This window comes from Triplophysa dalaica, chromosome 19, assembly GCF_015846415.1.
Source record: "Triplophysa dalaica isolate WHDGS20190420 chromosome 19, ASM1584641v1, whole genome shotgun sequence".
Classification (NCBI taxonomy): domain Eukaryota; kingdom Metazoa; phylum Chordata; class Actinopteri; order Cypriniformes; family Nemacheilidae; genus Triplophysa; species Triplophysa dalaica.
In genome coordinates, this window is record NC_079560.1 from 16,882,963 (window position 1) to 16,902,840 (window position 19,878).

At 35.0% G+C, this 19,878-nt stretch overlaps 3 protein-coding genes and 1 long non-coding RNA gene across 4 annotated transcripts; 2 read left to right on the forward strand and 2 right to left on the reverse strand.

Moving 5' to 3' along the window:
- The first annotated feature begins 4,365 nt into the window (after positions 1-4,365).
- On the forward strand, positions 4,366-6,984 carry LOC130408170 (uncharacterized). The gene is made up of 4 exons (XR_008904728.1): positions 4,366-4,464; positions 4,687-4,877; positions 5,116-5,199; positions 5,449-6,984. It is a non-coding gene; the product is annotated as an uncharacterized LOC130408170 (long non-coding RNA).
- A 1,898-nt stretch (positions 6,985-8,882) lies between these two features.
- Positions 8,883-12,176, reverse strand: brcc3 (BRCA1/BRCA2-containing complex, subunit 3). Its single transcript, XM_056731994.1, has 8 exons — positions 11,962-12,176; positions 11,764-11,883; positions 11,416-11,503; positions 11,082-11,170; positions 10,798-10,853; positions 9,865-9,996; positions 9,685-9,728; positions 8,883-9,495 (listed from the first exon to the last, which is right to left on the reverse strand). The coding sequence occupies exons 1-8, from the start codon at positions 12,064-12,066 to the stop codon at positions 9,347-9,349; spliced, it is 783 nt and encodes a 260-aa protein (XP_056587972.1). The 5' UTR covers positions 12,067-12,176; the 3' UTR covers positions 8,883-9,346.
- A 764-nt stretch (positions 12,177-12,940) lies between these two features.
- On the forward strand, positions 12,941-13,759 carry cmc4 (C-x(9)-C motif containing 4 homolog (S. cerevisiae)). The gene is made up of 2 exons (XM_056731993.1): positions 12,941-13,062; positions 13,153-13,759. Exons 1-2 carry the CDS (start codon positions 13,005-13,007, stop codon positions 13,290-13,292), a joined length of 198 nt encoding a protein of 65 aa, XP_056587971.1. The 5' UTR covers positions 12,941-13,004; the 3' UTR covers positions 13,293-13,759.
- A 368-nt stretch (positions 13,760-14,127) lies between these two features.
- fundc2 (fun14 domain containing 2) lies at positions 14,128-16,828 on the reverse strand. The gene is made up of 5 exons (XM_056731992.1): positions 16,729-16,828; positions 14,937-15,084; positions 14,687-14,762; positions 14,468-14,596; positions 14,128-14,270 (listed from the first exon to the last, which is right to left on the reverse strand). Exons 1-5 carry the CDS (start codon positions 16,742-16,744, stop codon positions 14,193-14,195), a joined length of 447 nt encoding a protein of 148 aa, XP_056587970.1. The 5' UTR covers positions 16,745-16,828; the 3' UTR covers positions 14,128-14,192.
- Between the last annotated feature and the right edge of the window lie 3,050 nt (positions 16,829-19,878).

Sequence of the window (19,878 nt, forward strand, 5' to 3'; positions counted from 1 at the left end):
TTTAACAATAATCCTTAAAAAATCCTCTAGAAGTAATATTAAAAGTTAGTCTCTGTCAACTAATGGTTACTAACACTATCTTTGAACTTTATGCTCTCTCATTTCTAAATCGCTTTGGATAAAGCATCTTTTAAATAAATAATTGTAAAGTTATGTTATTCTTAAAAAAATAATCTTAAAGTCTCCAGTTAAATTTTTACATTAATAGTAGCTGCTTAAACAATGAAGGTCAGTAACTAAAGGACATGTTAAAGAGAGGTTTTATTTACTGTACAAAAATATATCGTGATGTTATTAATAATTGAGCAGTGGAATATAACAATCTTGAATACAAAATATTTTACTGTAAGTAAACCTCAAATAAAAATTCAGCCTGACTGGCTGATCACCACCCAACAGCAATTAACCAATCAGGACTCAGTATTCACTGCACTGCCTCTCCTCACGCCACTAGATGAATTCAGCAGGTAACAACCTCATACATCTTTTCAGTATTCATGCATTTTATGATTTATATTGTCACATGTAACTAAATTGATCCTAAAATAAAAGAAAGATTGGAATGGCGATGCGTTTTGTGATAGCCGGGGAAGCTGCTGTTACGATCGTGGAAATGAGAACTCCTCTCGTAATAGACAAATAAATCTCCAAGCAAAATCACAAGTAAATACTTGGAGCGTGGAGGTTAGGAGCAAAACGTGAGCTATGAGACTGTCCGTCTTCCAGAGTGATGTTAATTGAAACTCTCCGTGAATGTTTGTTGAAATATGCAAAAAGACTGACAGCCATCGAACAGATCGCTGTTGCAGAAATATGAACTTGTTCGCTTTCATTTCATTTTACACTCTCTTTGACATCAAAATTTGTTTTACTATTTCCTCTTGCTTTAGCGACAAAATAAAAAAATGAATTTAAGGCTATTTCATATGTCTCAAGTCTGTGGTATTCTGGTTAGGCCTGTGGCTCCTTCAATGTAAGTCTGAGGGAAGTCTGTAAAAGTTTTCTGCTAGACAAAATTTGATCCCTTAGAAAGTAATAGCATACACCGGCTAACCTGCCTGCCCCTAACCTCAGGTAATAAACAAAGGTGAGACATGGTAGCTTTATTTGTGACAGGAAAACACCACCTTCCTTGCTCTTGTGTTTCTCATACCTTCAGTGGAGGGCCGAGCGATATGTGTGTGTGCTTGTGTCACCGTATGAACTTCATCCCGTCTATTTTGGAGGTGGTAATTAAACACTGTCTGCCTCTGGGACGTCATTGTCCACTGCCTCATCGTCCCCTCTACCATAAATATATCCAGGGGCCAACAGGCATCTCATCAAGCAAAATGCCCTCCAAACACACACACCGAATCTCTGCGCCAGTCACTTCCTCCACACGGACGGACAGAGATACACACATACTGCACACACACACACACGCGAACGATTTATAGAGGTTTCGGCTTTACAGTCAGCGGGCCTTCACACTCAATAAACGGCAGCATTCTGCCATGAGTAATAACCTGTAAGTTGATGTGCAAGACGAGAGAAACTGCTCTCTCTCCGTCAGTCTCCGAGTGGGACTATTTCGGTCTCAGGACGAGCCCCGTTACACACACCCGAGCCGTTCTGTTTTAGTGGGGTTTTACACCAGACCTTGATACAAAGTGGTATAGGTTTATTGTATGCTGTGTACGGTGATAAATATGGGATGTTTATTTTACATGAGTATCAGCACTTCCAGATGTTAGAAACCTGGATCAAGGCCTGAGATCGCATTTCTGGGGGACAAAAATGCCGTAAAGCATAACGGTGTCTTAGCTTGCCACTGTGTAAGAAGCCATAAACCTCTACTGTCACTGTGAGAACATTAAAATGGCATCACAGCACGCGTCAGTGTAAAACAGCTTCGTTTTTTCTGGTTGCGTTTTATGGCGGTAGCACTTTCCACAGTTTTTATAATTGTATTTTCCATGAATGCGTTTGACGCTTTTATCCAAGGGGACTTGCATTGCAATTTTTCTCATCTACTTTTTTATCAGTATGTTTGTTCTCACGGATTCAATCTGTGATCTTTGTGTTACTTATGCTCTAACAATTGAACTACATGTGAAGAGTTTGGGTCCAAAGCTCTAAAAATTCATTTAGATTCATTTGAGTAAAAATTTGTTTTTTAGAGAGAAAGAGGCAAGATGAAAACCACTATTTTCTGTTTCAAAGTTCACATAGTTCTACATTCTACACATTCTACACATTCTAGTAACATAAAAAATTCAAATCCAGATTTAGATTTTAAAAGATTTAATATAAAAACTGATAATTTCCCCCCCAAATTGCAATAAATCCATGACAATTAAAAAAATGCAATAAATCCATTGGATCAATATAAAAGTTATTTTCATATTGAAACTGTTGAAAAATACACAAAAAAGTGAGTTGATCCACATATGGCAGCCTCTGAACTCAATACAATACTAATCTTAAATACAGGCACTGAACTCAAAATACATTCAATCAGTCATCGCTCCTAAAATGAATTCATCTGTTCAATGCAATAAATTAGTGCTTCATCTTCTTAATCTCCTCGCATAAATGATTAGATTTCGATGGTTTACGTTTCTTCCCCACCGCAGAAACCACCACAGATTCATAAATGCTGTCTAAATTATTCTTTTTTTTTGTTTGTTTGTTGAACACAAAGTACAACTAGATCAGGAAAACTAGCCCTGCGTTCCATTTCGAAGCGCTCATCCCTATACCCTAAGCCTTTTGAATGGTTTACCCACCAGAGTGAGAGCTTTGATGGGTTAAAGAGTGTAGGGGACCACACAACTGTTTCTTGAGGTGCCCTTCTGTGTAAACATCCCGCGCCCATAAGGAGGCGGCGTCACCACGCAAAGGATCATGGGAGCCCGAACTGACCATCATTTGTAACCTTCGAAATCCTTAATTCTGAAGGGCCCTTTGAAGTGGCCAGTTATGAGCACTTCGGTTTGGAACGACCCTTCAGTATGGCGGCCATGATTGTTGTCACTCTGAAGGGCCCTTTGGAGGGCGATATATCCCAGTTGGAACGCAGGGTAGAATGCCGACCGTATTCAGTGCGCAACATTACAGTTTACAATGCGTGGAATGGTGTGCTGTGATTGGTTGAGCGGATAGATCGCATTCTGTAGAGAAGTGAGACCGGCGTATATTGCGGTTTGGAAAGATAGGAAGAAAACATGACAGAATAACACACCGCATATCGCATTTTGCGTAAATAAAGGTGACTTTTCAATACTGACTTGATACAATACTGATTTTGGCGGAAACTCGTCGCGTTTTGGAACCAAACTCTTCATGTATTGTCTTAGACAAATTGTGTTTTAATTGAAAAAAAATTATAACTATTGAAAGAAGTGATTAAAACCTGATACACATGTGGCCATTTTGTAACTTCTGAAAGCCTCGCACACTTCTGTGAAGGAGAAATTCTAGAAAATTATTTAGGCTAAAAAGTTTAAACTTCACTGTGTTGTATTTACTGCTGAGTGTTGTGGCTTGGGAAATACCCACAAGGCCGCGCAACTTAATAACTTTGTGTTTTTGATCAGACCTTGGTGACAGTATTGGGACATGCTCATAATTGCTATTTACAATAAACAGATGTTTTCACTGTGTTTCGCATTTTCATCCGGTTTTGTTGTAAATACGTTTGGGTTTTGTGCACAGTCACCACTAGAGTGATTTGTGGTCCCTTCTGTGAACTTTGACTTTAATCAAGATATTTTCTTACTCCATGAATGCAGTGTGTCACATGTATGTTACACTCTCGGAAAAAAAGGTACATAAGGGTACAACAAATGTTCCCTGAAGAACAGTTTTGTACCTTTTCAATAAATGTACCCTTAATGGTACAAGAAAGACCTCTGATGATGCCGTTTGGTACCTTTTATGGTACAATTTAAATGAAGGTACATATTTGTTCTCAAACCAAGGGTACAGCAACCTTTATTGATAAATAACTAATTTTATTTACACAAGCAAATAACATACGATATGGATTTTTTTTAATATTTTTGAGTTATTCCCCTATAAAAATATGATGCAACATTTGTTTTTACTCAATTGACTTAAGAGTAAGTTATAATATCGGTTGTTATACAAAACACTGATCAGATTATTTATTCAGTATTTATTTTCATATATAAAAATGACCTATGATTGTTTTAAATGAATGCTTTTATAATATATATGAGAATGTAAATGGCATAAATCCGACAACAATCAGTTTCGCGGGAATTATTGGTTGCTATGTAAATTATTAGGCATAGCAACAGGACGCTGATTGGCCGAAGTTAACCGCAGAATATTCAGAGTTTTCAGTCAGAGCAGAGAGCGGGACGTTGGATGCGAGTGTTTCTTGTTGTGTCTTTTTTAGTTCAAAAGAACAGTTTGGATTTGAATTATCAAACTATAATTGTACAAAATTTGAAGGTGAGTTTTAAGTTTTATGGTTATATTTAGTTAATTGTTAGTCACCCGGTTAAATTCGAGCGTTCACGTAACGTTAGGCCTACGTATATACCCAATGCTGTCAGATAAATTGTTTTACACTTTTTATGCATTCCTGGACATTAAATAACTTTAAAATTAGGTTCTCGCGGGTGTATAGACAGTAGGGTGTTGACTTTAACCATGAACTTCGCTAACTATTAGGCATTGCAAGCGATACGAGATTGGCCGAAGTCACTGCCGCCATTACGGAATTTTCCCTCAGAACGGAGAGCGGGAAACCAACTACAAGCATCAACTAAGCTAAGGCATGCATGGCTTTGGCATCTTTATCATCGGAGGAACTTCTGAGGCTGAGCTTGAATTATCAGAGGAACAGAAGAGAGAATTCAAAGGTGAGTTTTATATTTTATCTTATCACGTTTTAAGTACGGCGGCACATACTGTTGATTGAATAGTTTTATATGAATGTCTATTGAGGTGCAGTCCTGGTTTAAAGTAGGCTGTCTTCACGTGCTATCGGAATCAGTTAAAAAATACATAACACGAGATCATTAAAATTACATTTCATGCTGTGTAAAATGTATATTTTAGTATGGTTTATCTTTATACTGATTAAATGTCTTTTTATAGATGGATTACAGAGCTGCTCTGGTTTTACTTCCTGTGATATTTCTGGAGAAAGTGGACAATTATGTCAAAATTGGAATCGGAAAGGTATTTCCGTGTTTCCTATACACTTACAAAAAAATGTAGTTAGTACGTTTATGAAAGATTGCTAGAATGACTTGGTAATTGCAACAATGTGCTGTTAAATCTCTTTACTGGTAAGACAGCATTCACACTTCCTTACTAAAATAACAGTAAACTCCGTAATGTCAATCACTAATTATTATTATTATGAGTTTCTGGCTTTTTAAATTTACTTCAGACTTTTCTAAAACTGATTTTCTTCTTTTTGTTCAGGATAAACCAGCTAGACCATATCCCACTTGACAGATTTTGGGAAAGTATGACAGAAACAGGTCTTGAGTGAGAAGAGAATCTTCAGCGCTGTGAAAATGGAGGGATCTGAAATTTGCCAAGCAGTTGGGGTCTAGGATGAAGTTCTTTCTGCTTTTTGTGTGTATTTTGTGCACAACAGGAACACCCTGCTCTTTCTCCAGAGGCATGTGTTGAAGGTAGCGACACTTGGTGACAAGTCATTGCCAACTGCTGTTGTCAGGATTATTCATCTTTTGTCCTAGACTCAGAGCATGCCACGGCCCTATGCTTGTCCAAAGTCTTCACATCGACATTTTACTGCAGTAAAACTAATTAAACATATAGGCTTGATTCATGCTCATTAGCCTAATTTTTCAATCTGCTGCGGACTTGATGAGTGTCTGCGTTTCTTTTGCAAAAACGAGTCTGCTGTGCCTACAGAGGATGTTCCAATATTCTTTCAGGTTAACATTGTTGATACTGTGTGGAAAACTGTTGCTTCCACATTTGTTTGATTCTCATTTTCATGCATTTCAAGTGTTTCATATGACAAGGACTGGTTTTGTTTGATGCAAGGAGATTAACTGGACTACCTGGCACTTGACCTCCTATATGGTTGATGTTGTTTTCTATGTAGGAGCTAGATATTTGTAGTCACTTAACATGTTTTTGTAGAATTGTCACAATGTTTTTTGGATGTTTTGCGTTATACATCACATTCGTTTGTATTAGGAATAATTTAAGCTTTAAAATGTTAATGTTACGATTGTAATGTTGATGGTATATTTCAGGCAATATTGACAATTGTGTCATCATACACACACCCTCAAGTTGATCCAAACCTGTATACATATCTTTTGTTCTGCTGTACTCAAAGGAAGGTATTTGAAATAATGTCAGTAACCAAACAGATCTCGCCCAGCATTCACAATGATGGTATTCTTTCTACTATATAGTCCATGATGGGAGAGACCTGTTTGGTTACCAACATTCTTCCGCAATATCTTACTTTGAGTACAGCCGAACAAAGAAATGTAGCTTATATGTAGCTCAGTGGTAAGAGCATGGTCGTGGGTTCAATCCCAGGGGATTGCACATACTAATATATAAAATGTATAGGAAAACGCAGTGTAAGTTGCTTTGGATAAACGTGTCTGCCAAATGCATAAATGTTAATGTATACAGCAGAAAAAATAAATGTATACGGGTTTGGATCATCTTCAGGGTGAGAGAATGACGACACAATTCATTTTTTTGTCTCAACCATAACCTTAATGACTGGTATTGCACGAAAAGCCATATAAAAAAATATGAATTTGATAAAATGTATTGTGAACAGTTTTTGACAAGTATTATATTGTTGATGGGAAATTGTATTTTACACTATATATTCATGTTTTAGTAAAATGGTTTGCATCCAAAAGAGAAATGTTTTAAAAATGTGATTTTATGTTTTTACTTTTTATTGTTAAGTAGATTCTACTGTATGCTAAAGAACAGTGTTGGTTCAAACACCTATGTATTTGATGGAATGTAACTAAATTTATTTATATTAAAATTATGCCTTCTCAGTTTAGTTATTTAATGCGTGTTATTAAAATGATAAATTACATGTACTGGTGCTTAAAGGAACACATTTGCCATAGTTAAGGTACAAAAGTGCTTGTCACTGGGGAGGTACCTTCAAGGCCAATATTTGTACCTTCGTTGCAGGTACAATATTGTACCAGCAAGGTTCAAAATACAAAAGGTACATTTTGGCTACTCATGGTACAAATCATGTCCTTAAAGGTACAAACTGGAATGGTACAAATTTGTTTCTCTATATTAAGGTACAAATGTGTACCATTAAAAGGTACTGCCCCAGTGACAAGGGTTTGTACCTTCTTTGGTACAAAATTGTACCTTTTCCGAGAGTGGTTTGTATAGCCTGCGGGAAAGAAAACACATCATTAAACATCAAATTCATCAACCAGTTTAAAACTTTTTTCTATGATATGCACTGAATACATGAATTTGCACGCACTTAAAGGGAAAGTTCACCCAAAAACAAAACTTCGGTCATAATTGAATCATTCTCAGATTATTCCAAACCTGTATAAATGTCTTTGTTCTGCTGAACACAAAGGAAGATACTTTTAAAAAATATTGGCAACCAAACAGATCTCTTCTCCCTTTTACTCATATAGTATTTATTTTCGCTACTATGGCAGTGAATGGGGGATGAGATCTGTTTGGTTGCCAAACATTTTTAAGTATCTTCCTTTGTGTTCAGCAGAACAAAGACATTTATACAGGTTTGGAAAAATTTGAGAATGATGACAGATTTTTTATTTTGGGGTGAACTATCACTTTAAATGTAAACTGAAGCATTTACAAAATGTATACAATAGGGGGTGGTTTCCCGGACAGTGTTTAAAACTAATCCCAGACTAACTGAAACATTAGAGGTGTCTTGATCGAAAACATCTTGCACTAACAAATCTTAAAAATATTAGTGTAATTGTTTTATCTCAATTTTGCAACATAACTGTATTTTAATATGAATGTGTTAACTTTATTATGCTTCAGAAACATAAAAATAGTATTTCTTTTATGCTGCCTGGTGATGAAAATATCTGATTGTATTGTGTTTATTAGTTCTGCACTATTCCATATTGTAAAAATCAAGCATGCCATATTAACCGAAAAGCTTGCTAGATAAAATTATTCATTTAGTCAGCGCCGCATGGCCAATTTCACAATCTGACAGAGATAAACGACTCCATTTTTCATGAAACTCTTGTTAAAACCACTTCACTGCATTTTACCAAGGGCTTATGTGGCCACCTAGTGGCATGAAATAAAAGAACATGTCAAATAATTGATTATGAGAACGTATTTTCTAAAGAAATTTAATTTTAATTAAGAATACTTTGACGTCTAATTAAGATGGTAATTTTAAATCTGATGAAAAGTGTAATTATTATAGCATAGCTATGCTTTAACACCCGTGACAGAACGATCCGTTTGTTTCCTGACACTTTCACAAAAAAGGGTTCTGTTCAATTAAGATACCTTTACGGATACATTTAACAAAGAAAAGTCACCAGTTGGTCTTAAAATACATTTAACAAGCTACAAAAGAAAAAAATCAAGTTAACAATTAATTTTAAGTTCATAGCGATCTTTATCACACCTCTGCTACTTTTAGTTTAAGTGCCAGACTGTTGGAAGCAAAGAGCTACTTGATATTCACAGAAACATTCAGCACAGGTCTAGACAGCAGCTCAGAAAATTCAGCCTTTAAATGGGGATTTATGAATATAACTGTCTATGTGGCCTATGCATAGCATTATAATTTAGGTTTTGTGCTGGGATTTAACGACATATTTCAAACTTTAGTTAAGTAAGAGAAAACGCATAAAGAGAAAAAGTTGGATATTTATCTATTTATTTAACATTGTAATTTATTTGGAAAAGTTTGTACGTTCAGAGATTTACAGCTGTATGTGACGTCACAAACATATCAATGATACAAACAATATACCTGCATTTCACATGACACGGTCATCATTTAAAGATTTTCCAGTAAGTGTACATCCTACAACACAGAACTGGGTTTTGTCAAATATATAGTAAGCTAAACACCAACAAAGTTGAGATAAACAAGTGGTTGTGAGGGCAGACAAAGAGATAGGTTTCATAACTCAAATCTCTAAGTGGAAGCGCTGAGACGCGTGATGAGAAATGTACCTAGGTCACACAACCGCTGAATTACAGACATCCTGTCTTTACTCGCTCAGTGATTTCTGGAGGTCAGAAACATTAGCGCTTTCAGTGCAACACAGCAAATAAAATAAAGGAAAGAAGCTCATTACGCCGTTCATAGTTATTCAGCTCATAATGAAGCCAGTTCTTGTGTCAGTCTCTCTTTCTCTTTCTGGAGTTCGATAATACTTTGTTTATTCTGTTCCAGACGGTCCTCCAGCCACTGTAGCAGCGGGCCGCTTATAGCGGACATCTGACTGCACAGGTTTTTGGTGAACACTGAACAACACACGGATACAAACTACATAAGTACACATGTTTACAAAACACAGATAATGATACATTTTTATGTTTCACTAATAAACAATATTTCCAAACTGTACACAGATCTTATTAACAAATGGAAAATGCAATTACATAGTACAATTATTTTTCAATTTTCAATTTTTTATAATATCAATACATTACCTGATCCATTGTGTATCTTTGTGATCGGATCCAGATGAGTTAAACTATAAAAAAATCGATGGAACACGGTCAGTACAAAGCATCTTTAGACAATTTCCATAACTTCCAGATTAGCCAGTGGAGAAAAAAAATCATATGAGATCCCAAGAAACTTGGATTATTCTGATAATGCCTCTTTACCTGTGAATTCTTCGATATGTGTCCTGTTCTTCTTGACAGAGAATTCTGGGCAGTTCCACGGCAGACTCCAGGCAAACTTTTCCAATAGCTTCATGTGGGACAACATGAATTGGGATCTCAATCCGCTCATACCTTATCATATGGGAGAAAAATGTGTTTTAGGCACTCTGTAACAATCCGTTTTATGAGCAAAAAAGAGTGTTTCTAGCACACTATGCATGTCTTCATAGCTCTGACTGGGTAGTATTAAGTTTGCTATTTTCGTCACTACATAAATCCCATATATCAATGCATGCATGTTATTTAATACTTCTAATATTCTCAAATGTGAGAATAATAAAGAATAAACGTTTGTCTCCAAACTTCTCACGCAATGTTGATAAGTGTAAAATAATAAAGTTACATTTATATTGAAGTCAAACTAATTTTAGAAAGTTTGTAACAGAAATACTATTCATTAATGGAAAAATATGGTGTTTATAGACCAAGCAACATCATTCTAATAAATAATATACAAATAAATAAATGAATGAATAAATGCAGTCTCCCGGTGAGCAAGCAAACACTGCCCAGCTTTGGCGAGGAACCCAAACTCCAATGATGAATATTTGGAATGATTGCAATTTTCAATATTGTGACTTGATCCACTTCCATAGTAGGAAAAAAAATATTGGGTTTTTTGTTCTATTGAACAAATATTGAGATACTTTGAAGAATTTAGGAATACAAAGAGTTCACAGGCACCTTTGACTACCATGTAATTCATCCTACTATGGTAGTCAATGATGTCCCGGAAGTGAAAATGACTAACATTCTTCCAAATATCTTTCTTTGTGTTCATCGGAACAAAGTCATTTATACAGGTATGAAATAACATGGGCGTGAGTAAATGAACTATCCCTTTAAATAAAAAACGAGAAGTGCTTTACTTACTCAGAACCTTTCTGGGCCTGGACTGATTGAAAACATGTATACAGAACTCTGCCAGTCTAGAAACAAACAAATCACGGACAAAATCACTCTATAGCTAGAAGATGTAGAATAACGTGTTATTATATGTATTATAAGCTATTTGTTGAGTCACATCCCCATTAAACCATTGCATGACACATTATCATGAAAGAAAGCATATGCATCAGTAAATAAATAAACATGACACTAATTGGAGATCAAAACCAGCATTACTTCACTTTTCCACTGAGATGCACTTAATATACCTTTGTGTTCTTGTCTTCTATAAAGCATGAGAAGATGAGACCAACAAATCCCTGATCCATCATCTGGTACATTGCTTGAGTCCTAACATCTGTACAGGGCAAAAAAATATTTAATATAAAATAATAATAATAATAATAATGCAAAAAAAATATCCATTCGAAACTAAATAAAAAAGCAAATCTAAATAAGAGAGATTGCGAAAATGCGAACATTTCCTCAAACATTCACAAAAATCACAAAAGCTGTGACAAAAGGACTTAAAATTACATAGAGAATTGCTTTTTCTTTTTTTGGTTTTCACTGTTTTTTTTATATATATAGGACAACACGAACCGACATGTGAGGGCCACACAGTGATGTGCGGATGAGAGTGGTACCAGCCCACAACTCTCATAGGACGTCCCGTCATCTCAGCTAACCTGTGTCCCTCATGTTAAGAACAAATGTTATAAAGGTGGAAAACAAGGTAGTACACTACTGTCTGGTCAAATCTGCAGTGTATGACACATGTGAATAAAGGCATTACTTTGAATATACTAATATTAATATGTTAAGCAGAGTATCATAATATTTTTCAAACAAGAACATAATCCCATATGTCGCATTTTAAAATATCATCACTATATATGACTAGCAAATTATCTAACAAAGACCCAATGCATATATGACATGTAAGGATATCTCAGCTTCAGTAGATGCTGCTGACAGCTGCTCGGGTGAAATCTCCACTCTGTCTTTCCTCTTGTCTGACCGACGCAAAATAATGACGGAATGAATGTGAACGATGCGGTTTGTGTCCACCTAAAATGTACAGAGGTAAAGAGTTTCATAACACATCTGATGCCGTAAACCACATCAGAATAAACTCAAGATATTCACCTCGCCAATGCACAATCCCATGACCTCCTCTTTCTCCGTGCTGAGAGCATGATTCATACAGACAAGAAACGCGTCGGACTCTAAATGAACCGCATTCACCGCCATGATATAAGATGTAATATAATTAATAATGTTGTGCTGAGTTTGTTTGCTTGTTTATTACTGGACAGCACTTCCGCATCTCCTTCTTCAAAGTTTCACGATGGTTGGCAAACCAGTTTGTGCTGCACACATTGCCACCTACAGGAAGTGTATGTGTTCAACATCACAGTACGTCCACAGCGCTGAAATAACAGTCCAGGAAAAACTCAAAAATGAAAATGCAGTATGTTATCTAAAAAAACATCAGTGTCGAAGAAATCCTGGTACACATTTTTTGTGACTGATATGTCACAGGGTTCCCGAAAAGACCAATGAAAGGAGATTGCACTCAAAAACTGCATTGTCAAGCTGATACAGCAACCACACAAATATATATGAAGAGTTTAGTTCCAAAATGAGATTACTGCGTTTTCAAAATTTGTTAAAAATCATGTTTTGTATTGTTCATTCCAATTAATATTAATAAACTGCAGGTGATTTGATTGAGCCATAATAACAAAAAATACAGCTTAATAACACAATCAAACACAATCAAAACATAATAAAAAAACATATGTTCTGAAAAAAAATTGTTATCTCAATTTGAAAACGAACCTTTCATATATTTGCTATATTGTTATTGATATAATAATAATAATAATAATAATAATGATAAGTTCTTTAAAAAATGTACACTGGCCATATCAAAAAGAAACCCGAGATATTCCTAAAGAACTGAATGGATGAGTTATCTATTTATTTATTAGTCCATTATTGTGAACAATGAGTTTTTGTAATGTTTTTGTAAAGTATCCATTTATCGCGTTGCAGCGGATAAGCGGCCAATGCGCGGTCTTTATGTCTCGCGCATTATGTTTCCGACCGGAAGAAATAGAGATGCACACATAAACAACACAAACTTTTCCTTTTCATCAAATTTGCAACTAAAACCTTTCAATAAGATGTCCCAAAAAGATCCTTGTCAAAAGCAGGCCTGTGCGATACAGAAATGTTTACAAGGTAGACTTAAATGTAATCATGTCGCGCATGAAAAGTGAATACAGGCTGGTGATTCCGAGAAATTCACCTGTGTTTGTTATGTTTTAACAGCCAACAAATACATCGAAAGTCGTTGTGAGGATGTGATCCGAGCCATGAAGAAGTGTTGCGAAGCGCATGCAGGAGAAAACTCTGTGTGCTGTTCTGGATTTACCAAAGACATCAAATCTACAAAGACAACAATAACATAGCATGCGTTGATATATTGGGGTGATCTGTGGAGTCTTTACCTCGTGCATTTAAGCAGATATTTAATATTTATCAAAGATACGTTGTGAATGTGGATTCATCAATGTCATTCTCTACTCAATAAAAAAATCAAATAAATCAGAAGCTGCTTTAGATGTAATCATTTTATTATACCCGGTAATGCATTTTAGTGCGAATGCTTCATTGAAACATACTGTACGCCATAGTTCATTGCCTTTGTAAATTTAATTATTTCATCAGCATATGACCAAACTTCATTTTATGAAGTGACATTAATCACCAATGAGAAAACAGTTTACAAGTGCTCGTTAAGATTATATATACACCAGGGATTTGTGAAGGAAGCCAATGAAAACACATAATAAATCATTTTTAACACAAAAAAATGTACCTTTGTTTTTTAAATCATGTCTCAATTTATTACAACAATGTACTTAAAGACGGCAAAGTCACTTGAGTTTGAACATTTAAATGCACTTTCCTCTAAAATACACATTGTGTAAGGTTATATATGGATTTAAGGATGTCGTTTCACTCGACTAACTTGTTTAAACAAAATTAGTTTAAAAAATGTTTTGTACCAAAATATACAGCAAACTGTTCAAATACGAGCATAACAAAAGTGTAACGGGGCAACAGTTACAAATGATAAAAACAATGCTTGTCCAAACAAGTCATGAAAAGTACATACTAGCATGCTTAAATACACCTGATGAATACAGTATAATATGCCTAAACCTATTAACTAGAGCCCAGACAAAAAAGGAGTGCAAAGTGCAATAAAAGCTTCAATAACACACTTCCAAAGCTATAATCTGCTGTATATGTAATCGATTTATATCCTTTATTTAAAAGACATAAAGGTAGTATGAGAGAGAGCTCTATGAGGCCAGACCCAGCAGAAATCCACCAGCAAAGCCTCCTGTGAGAACAATGTTTTTCTTGACAAACACCTGCACCTACAGGAAGACAAAACAGGACATCCTTGTAAGTCATTAAGACATGTCAACAAATTCAACATTTACTTACACGCTTGTTTGTTTGGAGAGTGAAATTTGACTTTTTGTTAGTTTGCTCGGTGCATGTGTGTTTTCCAGCGTGTAATAAAAATAATATATTTAAATGGTTGCATTAAATATTTGATGTTAAAACTTACCTCATTGAATTTTGATCTCACTTCTTTGGTTGGCTTTTCTGAATTTAGCTTCAGTTGTTTCTTGGCTTGGTTCACATCGTGCTCAACCCGTTTCCAGTCTATTGTAATGTAGCCCGTGTGGTGAGCGATCTGAAAGAACAGATTTTTTTTGTAGCTTTCCCTGTGTCAAGTGAGGAGTAACAGTACATGCACCTAATTCAAATACAGTTTCACAGTTACCTGGAGCAAAAAGAATCCACCACCAACAGCTGATGCAGCAACCTTCCCGACTCTCTGAAATAAGTACCCTGCACACCTAAAAAAAGAAATACACTGAATACAAGAAACAACCTTTTTGTCATACTAAGGAACATATTTGTATTCTAACATGACTTTTTCAACTAAGCTCAGTACTCAAGGGTGCGACTGTGTTCTTGTTACATGTCAATCCTATCAAAACAGATATGTCCATGTAAATATCATGTATTACCAGCCAGTCACTCCTCCAATGGCCAACTGTGTTGCAACAGAGTACTTCTCAGCCACAGGTCCAGAGTTATTTTTGCCAAACATTTTGCTCCACCACCTTTGTTTCTTGACGTGCTCTGCCAATTCCAAAACATCAAAGGTTTCGCCGTCTGTCGAAATATAAAGATGTGCATTTTTTTTTATTCCCAATTTTAACTCAAGACTCAAAATATGATGTCAGTAAGTACAAAACCACTATTGGTCATCAACACAAAAAAATAAAGAGTACACAATTCGTTCCTGTAACTATAACATTGTGTCAGCAGTTCATATGTCAAAGGTTCAAATCCCATGTCACTTAACGTTGCTTTCGATAAAAGCATCTGCTAAATGCATAATTAGTAAGGATGTAATGAATATTATCGATTTCATATTTCATATCGATTCCATTTATCGCAAAAGCGACATTGTCTTTATCGTGGTCACCTGATGGTATCGATAGGTCTTCTGAGCCTAACATAAAGAATGTTCGAAAAAATAATAGATGTTAACTTTGCCAAGATCGATCTGGTGCAATTAATATATTTTATAAAAGGGAATTTTAGGTCATTTGTCCCATCTCATACCATAACTCGTACCTCGAAGCAACAGTTATGATTAGAGGATAAAGCAAAGAGGATGTTTATTGCACGTTTCCCAGTCATCATAAGTCATCATAAGTCATTTTAAATATAGCAATAAATATTGTGCCTTGGACTTTATACCGAAGTACAATGACAACTTGATATTGTTACATCCCTAATACTTTGATATCAATCAAAAAGAAATGATAACACGCGCATGATAACATTTGGATGACATTACAGTCATGTTGATACGTTGATCTGGTTACCCCAGAAAGTAAAGCAGCAAAAGTAAAACAACATGTACACTGTGCGCTACTTTCATTTTCTGTTTTGTGTTGGAACAATTCCAAATTTACAAGGTTGCTCTAAATTACAGTTGAGATAAAGATCTGACTGGACAGTGAAGGTGTCCCTTCAGGGCCTCATGCCTTGACAATAACCTTGTCCAAAGAAGTGACCTTGTTGGACTCCAGACATAAGCCTGACACAGAAATAGCACATACTGCAGCCGAGGGCCATACAGTATCGCTTTCAGACTGATCTGAAGTCAAGAGTCCAACAGAAGATTAAATCTGAGCTGTAACGCGATGAGGCCACCGCGGCGCTTACTGACAAAAACTTCATATATTTGACATTCAACATGAGCTGGCACGTCATCAACACTGACAACTTTTCTTTTTAACTATGATGTAACATGTTTATATGAAGATGCTCGTGTCTTTGCGCTTGATTAAATCCTTCTGAAGGGTCTGGCTAAAGTTAAGATGACAGGGTGTGTTCCCTTTGAAGGAAAGCAGGTTTTTAGAATGCAGTTATTGTGGTGCTGCTTTTTTACATGACCTCATAAAGGAAGAGCGTGTTGGTAACATGACTCGTTCACTACAAACATTGGCATTTACATGTGACTTTCTGTACTCGGATGATCTCTGAATACCCTGGCAGCGTGACTATAAAATGTTATTATATTATAAATGGGGACACTTTAAGACAAACACTTGGTATATAACGTTACGCAGTTTCAATAATATAGTCCTGCTTAGAAACATATGGTTATATACACGAAATTTAACAGCTCTACGACTACTTTCACGAAGGATTTCACTATTACGATAGTGTCAAGTAGATAAAATAATACGCATCATATTTAAAGGTTTAAAGAGTGATGAGTAGAGAAAGCACGACGCTTACCTTTCTTGTCGGTCATTTTTCCTCGCGTTTTCTACCCGGACGATAATGCTGCGTGCACGATTCTGTCACGTGTCTGCCGCAGTATGCGCTCTGCGCAGACGTGCCGCTGCATGACCACATTAACTTTCCATTTTTTTAGTTTGATTCCCCCTTGAAATTTGTAAAGCCATTCAGTCTACTTTCTTTTATTCTGTAGATTGATTTTATGCTGAAACGTTAGCACGGCCATGTTGATATAAACATTTTTATAATGAGAATCAATTTTTTTGTGAATATTACAATAATCTGCATGAGTATCTGTATCGCCTGTTGTATATGTATCCATTTTGTACAGTAAAAAATAAGAAGCAAAATAATATATGGGATGACAAAATAACAATACACTGCAAGGTCTTTTAGGCAATGTGCTTTTCTTTTGCTTTTTTCAGCATTTCCTCTGTTGTGGACTGCATTGAGCTAATGTGATTAGATCACAGATTCACACGATTGTGTGTGATATCCTATAGAATAAAACATTTTCACCAAAGCACCTATGATGTCTAACCTGTCCATAAATAAAATAAATTATTGCATTAGCTTGTTTCAGAGTAAATGTTTACATTTTTATTGGTTGATTTATTGTGTTTAATAACGAATTAATAAAAATAGAATGTGTTTTAAAATCGCTGGATCGATTGAGTCAATCATTATAAAATGTGCATTTCTGTCACATATATCCAGCAGCTGCATTTCTATGAACATAGGGGCACACGGGGAAACCCTTATTATTCACTCGTGTCCCTAATTCACATTTTCTACATATGACCAGAACTGGGTCGATTACTTATTAATTGTGATCAGTTACTGATTACAGATTACATGACAACATTTGCAGTCATTAACGTAATTCCTTAGATTACACATTTCAGTAACGTAATCGGATTACTTTTGGATTACATTTAGATTTGATTTAAATCTTATTTGATGTGAAGCAGGATAATGTTGAGTTGACAGATACAAAGAGGAAAAATACGTGAAGTACATTAGTTAAAACCACATTTTTAGATGCACCTATTTAGCATTTTGTGATTGTCGCGTCGTATCCAGTGAGCGCGCGGACACAGGCTGTGAGGAGAGAATGTTAAATGAAAAACGAAGGGTGGAATTTACCGACCTCTCCATAATCCATTTTGGTTACCTTTAGCTAACTTGAACAATCACAAACAAATGAAGAGTTCTTTTCCAAAACGCATTAAACGCCAAATTTAAAAAAATGAGTTTGTAATGCCATTTTGCTGTGTACTAAACTATTCACTGCTCCATCAATGTTTCATGCCAAATCGCTATATTTCCTTGTTTAAAATGTACTGCAAGATGCAGTTTCTTTCCAAAACGCTATAAGTGACGAACCTGTTTTTAGCCTAATTGCGATATGTCCTCTCGACCAATCAGACTTCGCTCGTTAGTGGCATTTGTAGGCGTGTTATTTTTAAATTTGTTGTATGTGGTGGAAAATATTGAAACATGAAATTGAAAATATTTATTTTGTTTTATTATTTAGTTTGTTACTATTTATTTTATTTGGCTGTTATTTATTTCATGCATTTGCATTTATTTGATTTATATTAATTTATATTATGAGTCCCTAATGTCATATGTTCCATGTTCTCTTGTTTGTTTGGGATGGATTTGTAGCGTTTTGAAAAAAATAAAAATAATCTTTGAATTTATAATCAACAATATTGTTGTTTCATTTAACAATCATTGTTTAGCATGTTCAGACTGAGCCAACAGACCATTTTAACAGGATAAATTGAATATTAACAAAATGTATGGTCTAGGTAAAAAAAATATGTGCTCTTCATATATAAGTGTTATGTTTATTAAAAAAATTGAAATACATTTTTTTGAAGAATCACTGAACTGCAAGCAATTTATTGCCATTCTGTCAATAATGTGTAATCATTTAATCCATTAAAAAGTAACTGCAGTCAGATTACAAATATTTTAAAATGTTGTTTACACTATAGGGCATTTGATTTTTATAACCTGGTTACGTAATCCAGATTACATGTAATCCGTTACTACTCAGCTCAAATATCATATTCAATATTATTTAAATGTATTTTATTTACATAATATTGTTTTTCAGCTTAAAGAGCAGTAGAATACTTTCATTTTGTTTTATTTCTTTCGTTTCATATTTTTCATTTTATGTAATTTGTTCTATGTTTTCTTCTTCAATATTTTATGATTATATATTCTTAAACTGTTTAAAAAAGCAATTTCTTACATTGAGATGCTTAAAATTTACCAAAACTGTTTAGCTGGTAAATTGTTAAAAAAATTATACAAAACATCACAATGTACAAAACTCATTTATATAACTTTATTGAAGTGTCTTTATTTTGATATGTGTAACATTTTCACACATGATGAAACATAAAACAATCACAAAACAACAGTCCTGGCCCATTTATTAGTCAATAAATGAATCCTTCAGGTTGAAGTGTGTGAAATCCATACTGACCCAGTAATCAGATGTAGCTGCATTTTGATATCAAACAGATTCTACACTGAGTACTGAGTGAGCAAATGATTTCCGTTCAGTCCATGTCTCTTTCAGAAGAAAGGATTTATTGCCGAACCTTCCAGAATGATTGCATTTATGTCCAATATGATTAAGTAACACAAAAACCATATCAGTCAAGCTTATAAGTTATTAAACAGGAATAATTGGAAAGTCCACTGTTAAAAAAAGAATTTAATGTAGTGTCGTGTATTCTTCAGTGGCTGTTCTGCTTGGCTTTCTCTTTAGCAAAAGTGAAACTAATGGTATTTTTTGGGGGAATACCATGCCCTCATTATGCATGCATATCACTAGGTTATTTTCACTATGTATATTTTCCATGCTGGCTGGATACAAACTCTACAAACAAAATATTCTTCTTTGGTTAGTTATAATATTTTTCACATGCACAGAGTTTATAGCATTATCGAGAAAATGTCTTTGGTTTGGTTCATAAACGTAAATTTGTCTTCCAGCTGACATTTCTGCACGTGTTAACAAAGACACAAATTCAGTTGCACAATTGTTTTAGAAGTAACATTAAGATTCAATGACACAAAATATACAAATAGTTTCATCACTTGCTCTTGAATATTACCTGT